We start from the raw sequence: 19,192 nt of genomic DNA on the forward strand, positions 1-19,192 counted from the left end.
TCCCCCTCTGCCCACCTGTCTGCACTTCTGATACTATGTGTCTCCATGGATGTTAAGCTCCCAGCTGTGATTTCTTTCAACTATCACTATGATGCGCACAATGTCATACTTGCCAATTTTGTACTGCGCTACAAGATCATCTTCCTTATTTCATATAAAATATACATACAAGTATAACATCTCCAGTCATGTATTCACCAACCTTATCTTCAATGTTGTCTCCATGTTGCCATGAATGATTAATAACACTCTGATCAGATGAATGTAACATGCCCAAGTTGCAAGGTTTTGTGAAGCCAGTGTTCAGATTTCTTAGCTAGCTTCTAACCGCACCTAAAAACTAGAAGTCATGTGATTTCAAAACATTGAACCTACTTGCCTGGGTTGTGTGGATCCCATCAGGATCGGTTAATCTTCTTCTGTGATGCTACCATATGGTTATAGCAATGTACCAGAATAGGGGATGGATGAAGAGGAATCTTGGAGTGCAAGTCCACAGCTCCTTGAAGGGAGAAACAGAGGTATACAGGGTGGTAAAAAAGGGTAAATGACATGCCTTCATCCATCAGGGAGTTCCGTATAAAAGTTGGGTAGTTGTCTTGCATCTCTGTAAAACTTTGGCTAGACCACATTAGCAATATTATGTGCAGAATTGCTTGCCACACTACAGAAAGGATGGAGGCTTTGAAGAGGATCACCAAGAGGTTTACCAGGATGTTGTCTGGCTTGAGGTGTATTGGCTGTAAGGAGAGTTTGGACAAGCTTGGACCATTTTCTCTATATCATTAGAGACTGACGGGCAACCTGATAGTAGTACATAAAATTATGAGTGACATAAATAGATACTTTTGTTCCCAAAGTGGAAATGTCAAATATGACTGGACATAGGTTTAAGGTGAAAGGTGGAAAATTCAAAGGGTATTTGTGAGGCAAGTATATTTTACATGGAGAGTGAAAGAATGTGCTTCCACGGAGGTGGCGGAAGGAGATACGATAGCAACGTTCAAGCATCATTTAGATAGACATATGAACTGGCCTAGTCAAGAGATACAGAGCACATGCAGAAAAATGGGATTAGTTTAATTTACCATCATGGTCATACAGGTTAAGGTGGGCCGAAGGGCCTTTTATTTACTGCTCTATGTTTTCAGTGATGTGCTTGCAGTTAATTCTCAGACAAATGCCCTGGTTTTGATAATACCTAGTGTACGTGTTCATATTCTGAAACGCTCACCACGTGCTTTAGCTTGCAGGGAGCACAGGACTTGAACATTGTCCTTCAAAGAGCATTCTTCAGTTACTGCAATAAATCAGCGGCTGGTTGCTTCAAGAAGCTCAGTAAAGAGCAGAAGAAAAGGAGCCTCTTTGGTTTAAATCTGATGGATTTGTTCTCCTAATGGATTGGGGCATCCACTTTACAATTGTTAAGCAGCTCCTCTGTGTGTTTCAGTGACTCCTCAGAACCTGACAATCTCAACACTCAACACTCAACGTATTCTTGCAGAAACTGATTGATTTACGTTGTACGTTTAAGCTCAGTTGATGGTTGGTTAGTATTATTGCAAGCTTCCAGCCATAAATGTCTTAAACCAAAGAGTGACTATTTTGTTTGAAGAAGCCCGGAATGTCTCCCATTTGAGTGTAGTTTGACGCCTTTCTCAAAGTGGAACTCCTTTATCAAGTTAGTCAATCAGCACTGATTAATAGTGCAACAAGGCCCTCATACAATCTTAACTGTCCAACAGACTAGGCCTACTGACCTGTCACAGGACTCTTTCCCAGGGTGATTTTTTTAAATCTCACACTGCCTTACAGATTTCCCAGCTCAGGATGAGTACCTATGATAATAATGCTGGTCTGGCTTAGGTTTCATAGCTACTATTAGTGAAACACTGAAGACAAGCCCCTACATGAATGAGCATTCTTCTGCACAGATACCTCAGTTCAACAACTATGTAGAGTGACAGGGCAAGGTGTGGCAGACCCTGGCCAGCAACTCCTCGGCCAGTCTAAATGCTTCCTAGAAGAAGAATAGCCCTCAACTGGGCAGTGGAGTTATCGGGGCACCGTCATGATGGTGTTTCCGTAGCGAGCTATTCTTGTTTTTATGAGGCCGAGTTGCTGGATTGACCTCTGACATCCCCCTTGGACCTATTTCCAAGCACCTTAAAGCTATGCCTCCACATTAGCCATTTCAGCCCTGGGAAAAAGCCTCTGACTATCCACACGATCAATGCCTCTCATCATCTTATACACCTCTATCAGGTCACCTCTCATCCTCCATCGCTCCAAGGAGAAAAGGCCAAGTTCACTCAACCTATTCTCATAAGGCATACTCTCCAATCCGGGCAACATCCTTGTAAATCTCTTCTTTACTCTCCCTATAGTATCCACATCCTTCCTGTAATGAGATGACCAGAACTGAACACAGTACTCCAAGTGGGGTCTAATTAAGGTCTTATATAGCTGTAACATTACCTCACAGCTCTTGAACTCAATCCCATGGTTGATGAAAGCCAACACACCATACATCTTCTTAACAACACTGTCAACTTGTGCAGCAGCTTTGAGTGTCCTATGGACATGGACCCCAAGATTTCTCTGATCCTCAGTCTTACCATTAATATTATATTCTGCTTCAAATTTGACCTACCAGAATGAACCACACTTCACACTCATCTGGGTTGAACTCCATCTGCCATTTCTCAGCTCAGTTCTGCATCCTATCGATGTCCCGCCGTAATCTCTGACAGCCCTCCAGACTATCCACAACACCCCCAACCTTTGTGTCATCAACAAACTTACCCACCTTCCTCATCCAGGTCATTTATAAAAACCACAGAGGGGTCCCAGAACAGATCACTATGGATCACCACTGGTCACCGTCCTCCATGCAGAGTACAAACTATCTACAAACACCCTTTGCTTTCTGTAGGCAAAAAAAGTTCTGGATCCACAAAGCAAGGTCTCCTTAGATCCCATGCTTCATTAGCTTCAGAACGAGCCTCTTATGGGAAACCTTATCAGACGCCTTACTGAAATCCATATACACTACATCCACTACTCCACCTTCATCAAAGTGTTTTATTACATCCTCAAAGTATTCAGTCAGTCAGGTTCATAAGGCACGACCTGCCCTTGACAAAGCTTTGCTGACTATCCCTAAACAGATATGTCTCTCCCCAAGATATCCCCTTCCTCAAGGATGCTTTGAGAACATTCTGGAATCGTTCCATTGCTCCACCTAGCAAACATCTGCTGTGAGAGGGCATTTTGGGGTTATGATGTTGAGGATCTGTGCAAAGCCCACCCACCCCAAATGAGTGTAATTGGGGCCACAGAGCTTATCCTTCCAATGGATTTCTGTGGAAGTAGTATTAAACATCTCAAAGTTCTGAGATCCCTAATGCATATATCAGAAACATACACAAAGACATAAATCACTGCTGCTCAATACAAGATTTTTACTGGCTTCTCTTGGTCTTCAAACACTCTTTACCTTATTCAGCCAAAGCACTGAAGCATTGAAGATGGTAAATTTTGTTATTGAAGTACATTCATTGACATAGATGAAGTAATCTATATTTTCCAAGGTATTGTGGTTCTTCATTGATGTAGAGTGTTCTTGTATACCAGGGGTGAAGTGGTTGAGGACCTTTGTATTGTGGACTATTAAGTGTAAAATGCTGTTTCAGCAACGGAGCACTTTCTGCCTGCTGTATACTGTAGGTAGTGTAGCTGCAAAATAGGTTGAACAGTTTCCTATTCGTCCACTCCAACCGGAAGCTTGTTAGAGGGGAAGTGATATGGGCTAGAAAAATTGATTAAAAGTTTGGGATCACGATGATGATGAAGCCTTGTGTAATGTGAGTGGGTCTGTTGTGGATATTGGTAAAAATCATGGCTTGTAATATCAGCAGGAAGCAAGTGTAAGATGGAGGCAAATTAATGTGGCTCTTGCTTGATGGGGTCAAAGTCTTTTATACACAGAAGACAGGCAGGGGGCATTAATTCAGACATTATTCTAGCTTAGAAATATAACTCGTGAAAAACAAAAAACTTATTTCATTTGAGGCTTTCAAAGTCTGCAAAAATGCTAGAAATCTTTGTTTACACTGCTCCACTCTTTGTTTTCTGTACCCTTTTCTGATCAGCTTGTTTCCCCATCTTTCTTGTTCTGCTAAAAGATCATTAACCTAATTGTGAACATCGTCTCTCTCTCTTCACAGATACTATCTGACATCAGTATTTTCAGCATGGTCTGCTTCAAGTTTGTAATTGTAGTTACTGTACCTACATCACTGCTGGATCAAAGTGTTACAATCCTATCCAGCAATAGCATGGGAGTTCCTTCACCATGTTGACTATAACCAATCAAGATAAATCCACTTGTGATGTGTAGTAAATACTATGTTTGGCAGTAAACCCCCAATCTACAGGAATAAATAACAAATACTTGCAATAGCAAAATCCACCTACATATTACTCTTGATAACTTAACAGGTTTATTACTGACTGATGAAGTAATTCTTAGTCATATTAATCCTTAATAATTGCTCCACAAGTAAATACTACTAGCAGCAAGCCACCAGGCCCACTCGAGCCCAGCCTATCATTCAGTATGATCGTAGCTGATCTATGACAACTTCAACTCTTCCTCTACACAGGTTCAAAATATATAACTTTACCCACCTTAAACATACCTAATGATTTGAACCCCACCACCCTCTGAGGCAGATAATTCCAGAGAGAATAAATATTTGTACGTCTGTTTGAAATTATTGCGGCTATTGTTCTAGGTTGAATTCTTTTGTTGCCATCAGCTGAGAAAAAAATACATTAAATATAACGCACACTAAAAAGATGTAATACACCCACAGAGCAACAAGAAGCCGAGCATATTTCTGTTAAAAACTGAAGTCAGTCCAGGAAGACAAAGATGACAAATTGTTTTGAATCTTTATTAAGAAAAGTCGCATTTATATTTATTATGAAAAAAAACATAGCTAGATGTAGCAATTGGAGAAAAAAAAGACTATAAAACAAGTATAAATAAAATAAGTTAGGTCACATTTACTCAGATTGATATTCACTGTAAAGCTTTGTGTAGAAGTTCTAGATCTTTTCTTTGGATGGTATTAACCTTAGTGCAGCCATACTCTTCCATCTGTAGAGGTATGTACTTCTCCAGAAGTGGCAGGCCCTGCCCAGCAGGGCTACTGTAGAGGCGAGTCCACAGTGGGCGAGAGCCCCCTCTGTATCCAAAGAAGGCAATGCTCTCTGCAACATAAAAAACGAATGTATTGTCACCCATCGGTACACAACTCTGAATGGACCCTTATAATCCAGAGAAATCCTTCAAATAAGAAAAACAGTCTTTCAATTGGTGTTCTTTTAACCTATTAAGCTTAGGTAAAGAAACCTGATATTTTTTTTCCTTGGAAAATTGGGCTTGATTCAGTGAAATTTTATTAACTGAGGCAAAGCAGGAATTGATTCATTTCTTAACATAAATTATGACTAAATCTTTTCAAGCATGGACAAGCTGGTGAAGTTAGTTCAGACCAGAAGCAATTGAATAGTTGCATTGGATTTGGGCACAAAAATTCTGTCCACGCATTCAGAAAACATGTAGCCAGGATACTGACTGCCTTGAGATACAATATTTAAGCTGAGAAAATCTGTAAATTTCAAGAGCTAGCTATAAAGTGCTAATTAAATGTTTGGAGCAAGCAACTAAAGGCAAATTTCTCACCTACTTTTAACAGTGAGCTGTTAAGGTGATGCACATCCTGTCATAACTTACCACAAAAAAGGAGCTTTACTTGTCAAATGTACATCAAAACATACAATGAAATGCACCGTTTGCGTCAACAGCCAACAGAGTCCAAGGAGGTGCGGGGTTAAAGAGCCTGCAAGTGGTGTCATGTTTCTGGCACCGATATAGCATGCCCACAACTTACTATCCCCAACTGTACGTCTTTGCAATGTGGGAGGAAACTGGAACAGCCGGCGGACACCCACAAAGTCACAGGGCGAACGTACAAACATCTTACAGACAGTGGCAGGAGATCTCCGTGTACATCAACTAGATGTAGAATGAACACCCCAGAATGCAGTACCACGGCAGAACTAATGTGGTTGTAATGATTCTAGCACTCGAGACTGCAGGTTGTCAGCAACAGTGTGAAAAGTGCACAAGGCACACATTTCAATTGATCTAAAACCTTTTCCAGAATCAAATTGCTACAGCACGTTGTTTTTATCTGATATTTAAATAATTGAAAGAGATTACTGGCGAAAGGTTGTTTTGATCAATGTGTCATACAAAGTATTAACATAAAAACCACTGGATATTATTGTTAATATCACCTACCTGAATTACAATGGTTCCTCGCTCTCGGGTATTGACAGGTTCAGCATGGGATTTTAACTCCCACTGAACATCTTAATTGTATTTCATACAGTGCTTGTAATAAGCAGTCTACATACAATTTCCAACCATTAAATGCTCACTCAAAATTAACTGTCCTTCATCAAAACTTTTTGTATACTTTGATAGAAACCATTATTTTCAGTTGTGAAGCAATATTCAAAACAAAACCAGGAAAATTTGGAGCTCTATTTAATATATTTGTTTTTATAACAGATTTGAGCCTAATGTAGGACCATGTTCTCTGTAAATATTAAAGCTACTTAGACAGTGATACGTGGAATAGAGACAAGACACTGCAGATGGTGGAATCTGCAGCAACAAGCAATATGCTAGAAAAGCATTATTCAGCAAGTCAGGCAGTATCTGTAGAAGGGAAATGTGCAAGTGTTAAGCCTCACCCTGGCAGTGGAATAATGTAAGCTAGAGGGACAGCACCTCATATTCCACCAGCTTTAACACTGAATTCCCAAGCTTCAGTTAAACTGTTGCCTCTGTTCCTTTTCTCTCTCCCCTTGATTGATTCAGTTCCACCACCACCCACTCCATCTGCCCATCAGCTTCTCCATCTGAATCCCCTCTCCCTCCAATTCCTATCTGCCCACCCCACTTCCCTTCTTTAACTGCATGCTCCACTTCCCTTTCCTATCAGATTCTTTCAATCTTCAGCCCTTTGTTACCTCAACCTTTCACTGCGCAGACCTGTCATTATTTCCACTCTTCCTTCATCACCTGGATGCACCTACAGCTTGCCATCTCTTGCTCACCACTTTTCCTATTTATACTGGCCGTCTCCCCTCTATCTTTCAGTCCGGATGAAGGATCTCAGCCCAAAATGATGACAGTCTATTTCCCTCCACAGATGCTACCTGACCCAGTTAATTCCTCCAACATTTTGCTTGTTGCTAATGTACTAAGGAAGTTTGAACATAGTATATTCTTTCTATATTATTCATTCCTCTGTGGGAATGCTGAAAAAAAAAGGCAATCAAATCAAGGTTGAATTGAAAGCTCCATCCCAGAAGCTTGGATACAAAATGGAGGCCAACAGTGACCAATGCAGTGCTGATAGAGTGCTACACAGTCAGAGGTGCCATAAATCAAGGGGCTTAAGAGATCCTGTACATGTGGATGAATGCCCTGTGGCCGCTTTTGAGGCATGTTTCTCTCCAGTGCCCTGGAAAATATTTATACCTCAACTATTAGAAAAGATTATGGGACAGCATGGTCACGTTGTGGACAGCACAACACTTTATAGTACTCATGACCTGGGTTCAATTCCCACCACTGCCTACAAGGAGTTTGTACATTCTCCTCTGGCCTTGTAGGTTTCCTCCAGGTGCTCCGGTTTCCTTCCGCAATCCAAAGAGGTACCAGTTTGTAGTTTAATTAGTCACTGTGATAAGGCTTGGATTAAATCAGGGGATCACTGAGCAGCCTGGCTCGAAGGGCCGAAAGGGCCTATTCCACACTCTATCTCAATAAATAATAAATTATTTAGTTTTATAATATTGAGTGATTTTTCTGTGTACAACCTGGCTGCACTGTTTCTTACTGTATACTGGAGTAGAGACTGCCTGTTAAACTTTGGTTGTCCCAAGATTATAAAACTGCAGAATTGTTTAGTGTTAAGAGAATACTTAAAGCAAATTTTAGAAGAGGTTGTCCTTTCTGTTCAAGCACAAGCTATGACAGAACCTCATTCTGCCTGTCTAACTGTTATATTTCCAAACCCAATGACAGCATTACCACATCAACTGCTGTGGTTCAAGGCAGAGGTTGTCATTAACTTCTCAAGTGCAGTTATAGATGGCTGAAAACACCAGCCTCCTCATGGCACATGCAACTGAAAAATGAATCTAAATATACAGTATATCCTCTCATGAGCATACTGTAAACCATTTCCAAAAGTGTTCGTTAGAACGAAGACACAAACCTTTTCTATGAAGTTTTGCAGCTTTTGCAGTGCCCAGTGAGACCAGCCTCTCAGAAATAACATCAATGTCCCCACTGATGGTATCTCTTGAACCCAATAAAACAATCGACCTAGAAAAGGAAACACACTTTACATTGCCAAATAGTGAGCACTGTAACACGTGACTACCCAGAACATAACAAAAGGAAGTTATTTAACCTCTCTGCGAAGGGGCACATCATAGGACTTTGAAAGAACATCCAATTTTAATGTACTTCTACATCTAAATGATTGCAGCTAGGGACTAAGTTAAAATGCAGAACCAAAAAAGGTAATAACATATGGGATGTTACCTGAGACACATGCAAATTGGCACACAATTTATAAGATCAGAGAGCTAAATGCATGGCTCAAAGATGGGTGTGGACAAAGTGGGTTTGAATTTGTGGGACACTGGCACCAGTACTGGGGAAGGAGGGAGCTGTTCTAATCCACCTGAATCATGCTGGGACAAAGCTCCTGATGAATAGCATAACTAGGGTTGTGGATAGAGCTTTAAACTAAATAGTACAGGGTAGGTTGAACAGCTTGGATAAAATAAAGGGAAGGAGAGTTCAGTGGAAGTTACAGAAGTCTCCAGAATTTAAAAAGAGAAACAAAAGGTTTAGAAAGGGTTAAGAAATTACTTCCAGGTAACAAGATGACAAAATTGAAAAGGTTGGCGAAAACAAGACTGAAGGTGTTATCACAAGCATGAGAACATCTACAGATTTTGGAAATCCAAAGCAACATACACCAGTCGTGAAGAAGGGTCTCAGCCCAAAATGTTGACTATTTACTTGTTTCCTAAGTGCTGCCTGGCCTGCTTAGTTCCTCCAGCATTTTATGTGTTTTGCTGAAGGTATATTTGAATGCACGCAGTGTCTGTAATAAGGTGGATGATCTTACAGACAAGGTAGATGATATTATATACAGTGTTGGGAAGTGTAAGGCCATGCAGTTTGGTAGAAGAAATGAAAGGGTTGACTACTTTCTGAATGGAGAGAAGATACCAAAATCTGAGGCACAGAGGGACTAGGGACTCTTTGTGCAGGATTCTCTAAAGGTTAACTTGCAGCTTGAGTCTGTGGGGAGGAAGACAAAATGCAATTTAGCATTCATTTCAAAATGACTAAAATATAATAGCAAGGATGTAATGCTGAGAATTTGAGGCCTCTCTTGGAGTATTATGAACAGTTTTGGGCCCCTTATCTTAGAAAGAATGTGCTGAAACTGGAGTGGTTTCAAAGGCGATTCACAAAAATTATTCTAGGATTAAATGATTTGTCATATAAAGAGTGTTTGATGACTCTGGGCCTGTATTCACTAGAATTCAGAAGAATGAGGGGAAAAGGCCTTGATAGATATATGGTTATATATCTATATATCATAGTTATATGGTTAGAGTGGATGCAGAGAGGATGGTGGGAAAACTTAAGACCAGAAGACACAGCCTCAGAATAGAGGGCATGTTTAAGAGATGAAGAGGGATTTCTTTAGTCAGAGAGTGGTGAATCTGTGGAATTATTTGCCACAGGCAGCTGTGGAGGCCAAGTCTTTATGAATATTTAAGGCAGTGGTTGACAGACCCTTGATTTATCTGGACATGATGGGATATGGGGGGTGGGGGGGCAAAGAGGCAATAGATTGGGGTTGAGAGGAAAAATTGGGTAGGCCATGATGAAATGGTGGAACAGGGTCTGTGGGTCAAATGGCCTAATTCTGCTCCTATATTTTATGGTATTATCTTGTAGCGCAGTTTGAAATTGGCAGGCATGGCATTGTGGGCATCATATGGATGAAAGAACACAGCTGAAAGCTTATCATCCAAGGATACACAACATATTGAAAAGGCAGGTAGATGGGGTGTGGGGATGGGGGGGGGAGAGGCATAGTTATAATTTTTTTTTAAATCTAATCCTTAGAAAGATGTGACATAGGATCAGAAGAATTCTCTGGGTAGAATTAAGGAACTGCAACTGTAAGAAGTCCATGATGAGAATTTATATTTGGGCCTCTGAACAGGATGTGGGGTACAAATTACAATGGGAGATAGAAAAGGTATGTAAAAATAGTATATTATGATGGTCATAGGAGATTTTAACATGCAGGTAGATAGGGGAAAATCAGCTTGGTACTGAATTCCAGGAGAAGAAATTTATAGAATGCCTATGAGTGAAATACGGGAGGGCAGGGGAAGAGGGTGGTGGTGTGTGTGTGTCAGATGGACAGATGGAGAAAGTGGTAGGTGGGGACTGAAGAGGCTGCAGGTGTTGGAATCTAATCAGTGGAACCAGATGAGGATGGACAGATGGAACTACGTAGAGGGGAATTAAACAGGACAATGTGGGAGAGCTGGGTGTCTGGGGAAGAAGGGGAGATGTGAAAGAACCAATGAATCAGGAGAATAAGATTTACCCCTTCTGATGGTCATACCAGACTGAGGTTCAGGATGGTGACTTACAAAATGCACCATGGACAATTGGAATAGGCAGTGATTTTGGGCATTGTGAGATACCCAAATTAAAACAAACAGCTATGTTCTCATTGTCTTACCTTTGTGAAATCCCAGTCTCCAGATAATGGGCCATCACTGTGTCAGCTTTGGAGAAAGATACATTTTTGGTCACCGTTCCATTGCAGGCATCAACCGTAACCATGAAAAATCTCTCTGAGAATGGGAACTTGGTGCCATTCACCTACAAGCAAAGCATTTCATTTATTGGAACTCACTGAAGTAGTAACGTGTGCGGTAGATACAAGAGAATTGGTACATGTACTTGACAGAGATTTCTAGAAGCACTGGATAAGCTTCCACAAATTTCCATAACAAAGATGATTGCAGAAAAACAGTTCACACTGTAAAAGATAACATTATCGTGATACAAGATTGACTGCCTAACATGAAATAGAGGAGCCAAAAATAGATCTTTTTCTGTGCCACAGGAAACTGGACCCAGGATGAGGACTTGGATGAAGGCACTGAAAGTATGGTTGCTAATTTGCTGGTGACGCAAAAACAGGCAGAAGGGCAAACTGTTGGAATGAACATAAGGAAATCACTAAAGTGATTGAGATAAAGCTGAATGAGTGGGCAAAGATTTAGCAAATGGAGTGTAATGTGAAGAAACATAAATTGTCTACCTTAGCATGCAAGATTAAAAAAAAGGCCATGAAAATGATAAAAGTTCCAATCTACAGAGAGTTCTGGGTGTCCTGGTTTGCAACAGATTAAACACTGGTACAACAAGTAATTAGGAAAGTTAATAAAATGTTATTCTTTATTGTGTGGGAAATTGAATAGTAAAGTAGGGACCTTTTACCTCAATTACATAGCACTTTAATAAGGCCACTTTTGGAGTACTATATTAATTCTCATATTTGAAGAAAAATATTTCTGCATTTGTATGTCATAAATGGTCCTAGACCAAGGCTTGGAATAGTCATTTAAGAGGAAAAAGTTGGACAGGCTAGAATGATATCTAAAATTTAGAAGAGTGAAAGGGAACTTGATTGAAATATGAGATCATGTGATCTCAACTTGTGAATGTGGAGAAAATGTTTCTTCTTAAGGTGGAATCTGAAAGCAGAAGTTACTGTTTTCTAAGAAGGGTTGAGCATTTAGAACAGAAGAAGTGAATCATTTTCTCCCAGAGAGTTAGAATTTGTTAGAACTCTCTTCCTCAAAGGTGACTGAAGCAATGTCTTTGAAGATTTTGAAAGCAGAATACATGGTCATAGAAAAGTACAGCATAGAAACAGCCCTTTGGCCCATCTAGTCCATGCTGAACTATTTACACTGCCTAGTCCCATCAACCTGCACCCAGCCCATTACCCTCCATATCTCAGCCATCAATTTTGGAATTGACCTTGCGTGCACCACTTGTGCTGGCAGCTCATTTCACAGTATCATGACCCCGACAGAAGAAGTTTCCCTCATGTTCCCCTTAAAATTTTCACCATTCAGCTTTAACCCATGACCTCTAGTTCTAGTCCTACCCAACCTCAGTGGAAAAAGCCTGCTGGCATTTGCCCTGTCCATACCACTCATAACTTTGCATACATTTTTCAAATCTCCTCTCAGTCTTCTGTGTTCCAAGGAATAAAGTCCTAATCTATTCAATATTTCCTTATAGCTCAGGTCCTCCAGTCCCAGCAACATCCTTATAAATTTTCTCTGTACTCTTTCAACCTTATTTACATTGTTAATGTAAGTGACCAAAATTGCACACAATACTCCAAATCAGGCCTCACCAATTTCTTATACACTTCAACATAACATCCCATCTACTCTACTCAATACTTTGATTTGCTTTCTTTACGACCCTATCTACCTGTGATGCCACTTTCAATTAATTATGGACCCATATTTCCCATCCCTTTGCCCTACCACGCTCCTACCGTTGACTCCGTGTCCTACCATTCACTGTGTAGGATCTACCCTGGTTGGCCCTCCAAAAGTGCAACACCTCACACTTATCTGCATTAAGTTCCATCTGCCATTTTCAGCCCATTTTTCCAGCTGACGCAAGTCATGATAGCTTTCCTCACTGTCCACTGCACCTCCAATCTTGGTGTCATCTGCAAATTTGCCAATCCAGTTAACCACATTATCATGCATATCTTGATGTAGATGACAAACAACAGTGGACCCAGCTCCGATCCCTGCAACACTAACTAGTCACAGCCATCCAGTTAGAGAGGCAACCATCTACTACCATTCTCTGGCTTCTCCCACAAACCCCATGTCTAATCCAGTTTCCTACCTCATCTTGAATTCCAAGCAACTGAGCCTCCCATATGGGACCTCGTCACATGCCTTGCTAAAGTCTACGTAGACAACATCCACTGCCCTACCTTTATCCACCTTCTTCATAACTTCCCTGAAAAACACCAAGATTGGTTAGACATGACTTACCACATACAAAGCCATGCTGACTATCCCTAATATCTATCCAAATTCTCATGAATCTGATCCCTGAGAATACCTTCCAAAAACTTTTCCATTACTGATGCAAGGCTCACCAGCCTAAAATTTCCTGGTACATTCTTAGAGCCTTTCTTAAATAGTGGAACAAAATTAACTATCCTCCAATCCTCTGGTATCTCACCTGTTTTAAATATCTCTGCTAAGGGCCCCGTAATTTCTGTGCTTGCCTCCCACAGGGTCTGAGGGACACCTAGTCAGACCCTGGGAATTTATCCACTTTAATTTGCCTCAAAACACCACACTCCTCCTCCTCCTCCTCCTCCTCTGTAATCTGTATAGGGTCGATGACCTCACTGCTGCCTCACTTCTGCAGACTCTGCGCCTGCCTCCCAAGTAAATACAGATGCAAAAATCAATTAAGATCTCCCCCATCTGTTTTGGCTCCACACATAGATTACCATTCTGATCTTCCAGAGGCCAAACTTTTTGCTCTTAACATATCTGTAGAATTCCTTAGGATTCTCCTTCACCTTGTTTGCTAGGTCAACCTCATTCTTCTTCTAGCCCTCCCAGTTTCTTCCTCAACTGTTCTCTTGCATTTCTTATACTCCACAAGTACCTCATTTTTTCACACCAGCCTATACATGCTATGTACCCTTTTTTGTCCCTTAACCAGGACCAATATCTCTTGAAAACCAACATTCCCTGAAACCGTTATCTTCTCCTTTTATTCTGACAAGCCTTGAACTCTTAAAATTTCACTTTTCTAATCTCTCCCACTTACCAAATACACCTTTGCCAGAAAACAGCCTGTCCCAAACCACACTTGCCAGATCTTCTCTGATACCATCAAAATTGGCCTTTCTCCAGTAATGAATCACAACCCACGGACCAGACCTATCACTTTGCACATTTACTTTGAAACTAATGGCATTATGATCACTGGATGCAAAATGTTCTCCTTCTGCCTTTCTGCAGTTTTATTCCCCAATAGGAGGATCAAGTATTGCACATCTCTATATACTGATAAAGGAGACTTTCCTGAACACATTTGACAAACTCTATCCCATCTAGTCCTTTTACAACGTGGGAGTTCCAGTCAATACGTGGAAAGTTAAAAATCACCTACAATAACAACCTCATGTTTCTTGCAACAGACTATGATCTCTCTACAGACTTCTTCTTCTAAATCCCTCGGACCGTTGGGTGGTCTATGATATAGCCCATTAACATGACCATCCCTTTTTTATTCCTCAGTTCCATCCATAACGCCTCACTAGGGAAGTTCTGCATTGTTCTGACTAAGTACAGTTGTGATTTTTTCCCTGACTAGCAAGTAACACCACCCCTCCCCCACTTAATCCCTCCCAGTCGGTCATATTTTTAACAACAGAACCCCAGAATATTGAACTGCCAGTTCTGCCTCTCCTGCAAACAAGTCTCACTATTGGCTACAATATCACAATTCCAAGTGTTGATTCATGCCCTGAGTTCATCTGCCTTTCCTATGATACTTCTTTCATTGAAATACAGCAGCCCTGGACATTAGCCACACCATGCTCAATCTTTTGATTCCTGACTTAGTCTAAGGTCTTAACAACATGTCTCCACAACCTCTCCACTATCTGTTCTAGCACTTTGATTCCCATCCCCCTGCAACTCTAGTTTAAGCCCCTCCGTGCGGCACTAGCAAATCCTCTAAGTAGGTTATTAGTCCCCTTTCAGTTCAGGTGCAAACCGTTTCTTCTGTACAGGTCACACCTTCCCTGGAAGAGAGTCTAATGATCCAAAAGTCGGATGCCTTCCTACTACACCAACTCCTTAGCCATGTGTTAAACTGTATAATCTTCCTACTTCTGGCCTCCCTGGCACATGGTACGGTAGCAATGCTGAGATCACAGCCCTGGAGGTCCTCACCTTTAACTTAGCACCAAACTCCCCAAATCCACTTTGCAGAACCTCTCTATATGTCCTATCACCCCCTCAGCCTCCCGAATGATCCAGAGTTCATGCAACTCCTTAATACAGAGTGTTAGAAGCAGCAGGTTGGTGCACTTCCTGCAGGTGCAGTCATCAGGGACACTTCATCAGTCTTCCCACATCCTGCAAGAGGAGCACTCAACTATAATATAATATAACTAAATATAAAGAAGTAAATAAACTGGGTGAAAAAAAATCTAGCTAGAGTTATTTCGCCTTCTCTCACAAACCTCAAAGAGCTAAAACCTCAAACAACCACTCTTAACACTGTCCACTCTAACAAAGGCCAACACAAACGCTGACCCCGGGGAAGCAAGGTTACAATGCATGGAGAGGACTGCAGAGCTGAGGTTGCAAGCAGATTGGCCGTGACCATAAGAAATGGTGAAACAGTCTGAAAGAGCGGAGTTCAGTATTCCTGCTAAGATATTTGTAAAGCCATAAATGTTCACCACGACTGGTAGATATTAAAGATCAAGAGAGTGAGTGTCGACTTTCCTGTAAAATCCTTCCTGGTTCTTAAACAGGTTTATGGCACCATTCTCCTTTTGCCTTGAGTGTATACCCATTCATTAGCTACAATATCTCGCTAAATGACCCTAGACGTAACCAAGAGCACCAGTGATTAGCATTTCAGCTGTCACTGCTTTTTCCATCTTCATTGTGACATGGTGCCAGTACTTAATGGAGAGGGATTCCTTGTAATTACACTCTCCTCCCGTGAATATAAACGTTAGCATTAAATCTCTTCTCAACTTTTACTCCTCTGGCTGTCTATACATGCCTTCAGTTGTTGGTGTAAAAGTAATAAACAGGTAATCTTATTCTATTTCTATGTCATTGACAACAATGGTTTTCCATCTTGTATTGGATTACATTGCAAGAGCATTAATAAAATAACTAGATAGTAAATTAATAAATTAATAAAATACGATAGCACAGTAGTGTATCAGGTAACACATTGCTTTAGTGTGCCAGCTGTAAGATCAGGGTTCAATTCCCACCACACTCTATAAGGAGATGTTCTCCCCATGACCAAGCTGGTTTCCTCCCACATTCCAACAACGTATTGAGTTGTAGGCATGTTACAAAGGTGGCGGAAACGGGGCGAAACTTGCAAGCTGCTCAGCACAATCCTTGCCATTTGATTTGATTTAATGGTCATTAGAGAATGCAGGCATTGTAGAGACCAATTTAACACAGGCACAACTCGCCAGAACACAAATTGCTTCCAAATCCACCATCTCACTCCAGTGCAACCGAAAATGAATGTTGAAAAAGAATCCCTTGTTTAAGAGTTAGATGAACAAGTGGAAATGTCAAAAATAGAACTATACACACAATGGCCATTTTATTAGGTGCGCACATATACCTATTCAGAATGAAAATGTCTAGTTAGCTATTCAATGCACAAAAACATGCAGGTATAGTCGAGAGGTTCAGTTGTTCAGCCCAAATATCAGAATGGGGAAGAAATATGATCTAAGTGACTCGGATTGTGTCAGAAGACTGTTGGTGTCAAAAACTGCTTATCTCTTGAGATTCTCACGCATTACAGACTCTAGAGTTTACAGGGCAATAAATGGAAAACATCCAGTGAGTGGCAGTTCTGTGGGAAAAAATACCTTGGTAAAGACAGAGATCTCTGGAGTATGACCGGACTGCTTTCAAGTCGACAGTAAGGTGACGGCTACTCAAATTCTGTACAACAGTGCTGTACAGAAGAGCATCTCTGGATGCACAGTATGTTGAACGTTGAAGAGGATGGGCTACAGTAGTAGAAGGGCATGAAATATAATCAGTCTCCACTTTATTAGGCACAGGAGATGCCTAACAAAATGCCCACTGAGCATACATCCCACATTAACAATATACCAACATGACCTTCGCATTTCCTTTTATCGTCAAGAAGCCACCATATTTCTTTATGACTTAGAAGTAAGCCATTCACCCCATTGATTTCCTCTCTAATCCATTCTCCCTACAATCTCTTTCCACCACTCACCTACACACTCCACTCAACTTACAGTACTAACCAGTCTTCAGGATATGGGGAAAAATAGATCAGCTGAAAGAAACCCATTTGATCACAGCGAGAGCATGCAAACTCCACACAAACAATATCAGGGATCAGAAATGAACCAAGGTCTCTTGGGTTATGAGGTAGCAGCTCTACTAACTATACCTTAGAGCTGAACAAGAGCACATCATCTGACAGCACACTCACTTATCTTTCTGGTACTCCATTATGTACTAAACAAAGAGACCTGGGCCAATTTCCACTCTGATAATGCCGAGACAGGACTTCAAAGGGAGCAATCAAAGCATGTGTGTGCCTGTAGTTTCTTCCACACGTTTTAGGGTTGCCCTTAATCTTGGGCCTTGTCATAAGATTTTAAAGTTCCCAAATGCCCCCTGAAACAGATCAAATACCTTGAAGAATACTTACATAAATGAAAGGCTTGACGTGGCCTTGTTGGATTCCAGTTTTCCCAAGAGATTGGATCTGTACAAGGAGGTAGGTTTGATGTGGATCACTTGTAAATGTCAGCTGCAAAACAAACAGGTAGTACAGTGAGTTCTAATCTGAAAATAATTCAATGGCTAATCTGATTTATACTTGCTAATGTCCTTCAAATAGCACACAGAGACATCAAGGGAGACCAGAGAATGCAGATGCTGGAATCTAGAGCAACAATCTGCTGAAGGAACTCAGCGTGTCAAGCAATATCTGTGGGAAGAAAGGAAATGTCAACATTTTGTTCAAAAATCTTAAATCTTCATGCAGGATTTTGACTTGAAAAGGCAAAAAATGCTTTTTCTACCAGATGCTGCTCAACTTGCTGAGCCATGCAGACTGAGAATTTAAGAGCTTGGCTGAACTTAACAATGACATGAGGCAGTTCAGCCCCTCAAGTCTATCCCACCATTCCATTAAATCATGATCCATTTCTTTAAAAATCTAACAATCTTACCCAAAATGTTCCCAGCCTTCACAGGTTTTTGACAAAAATCCCCTCATCCCCTTTTCTATGAAGAAATGTCAGTCATAGAATCATGCAGCAAAGAAACACAAAGACAAGGCTGACTATCATGAGTCTGGTTACATTAATCTCATTTTTTTCGCCCCATAGATTCTATCATTCACCAATACTTCAGGGGCAATTTACAGTAGCTAATTAACCTTCCAAGTACACCAGAACACTGAAGGTTCAAACTTCTAAGTAAATTTAATATCAAAGTACATACATATCACCATATACAACACTGAGATTCATTTTCTTGTAGGCGTACTCAATAAATCCAATAACCATAAAAGAATCAATGAAAGACCTTACCAACGGGGCTGACAACCAATGTACAACAAAGTACAAATAGGTCAAAGGAAATAATAATAATAATAATAATAATTAATAAATAAGCAATATATAGAGAACATGAGACAAAGAGATCTTGAAAGTGAGTCCATAGGTTGTGAGAGCAGTTCAGAGATGGAGCAGGTGAAGTTGAGTGAAGTTATCCCTTTTGGTTCAAGAGCCTGATGGTTCAGGGGTAATATCTGTTCCTAAACCCAGTGGTGTGAATCCTGAGGCTCCTGTACATTCTTCCAGATTTCAACAGTGAGAAGAGAGCTTGACGAGGTGGTGATGATGGATGTTGCTTTCCCACTACAGTGCTCTGTGTGGTGGCCGGGCTTTACCATGATGGGCTGGGCTGCATCCACTACTATTTGTAGGATTTTTCCATTCAAGGGCATTGGTGTTTCCATTCCAGGCTGTGGTGCAGCCAGTCAAAAACTCTCCACCACACATTTATATGGAAGTTTTAGATGTCATACAAAATTTTAAGTAGAGGAAACACAAGGTACACTGTAGATGGTGTTGTCAAATCAACA

The 19,192-nt window shown here is 40.8% G+C and overlaps 1 protein-coding gene across 1 annotated transcript in view; it reads right to left on the minus strand.

The window, feature by feature from the left end:
* Positions 1-4,942: 4,942 nt before the first annotated feature.
* Positions 4,943-19,192, minus strand: part of cemip2 (cell migration inducing hyaluronidase 2) — a 92,522-nt gene continuing 78,272 nt past the window's right edge. Inside the window, exons 21-24 of the mRNA XM_059974759.1 lie at positions 17,747-17,848; positions 10,944-11,086; positions 8,370-8,479; positions 4,943-5,280 (exon numbers count right to left, since the gene is read on the minus strand). Coding sequence (XP_059830742.1) covers positions 5,090-5,280; positions 8,370-8,479; positions 10,944-11,086; positions 17,747-17,848 — 546 coding nt within the window. The 3' untranslated portion in view covers positions 4,943-5,089. The remainder of the gene's footprint in view (positions 5,281-8,369; positions 8,480-10,943; positions 11,087-17,746; positions 17,849-19,192) is intronic.

Source organism: Hypanus sabinus, chromosome 7 (assembly GCF_030144855.1).
Source record: "Hypanus sabinus isolate sHypSab1 chromosome 7, sHypSab1.hap1, whole genome shotgun sequence".
In the NCBI taxonomy this organism is placed as follows: domain Eukaryota; kingdom Metazoa; phylum Chordata; class Chondrichthyes; order Myliobatiformes; family Dasyatidae; genus Hypanus; species Hypanus sabinus.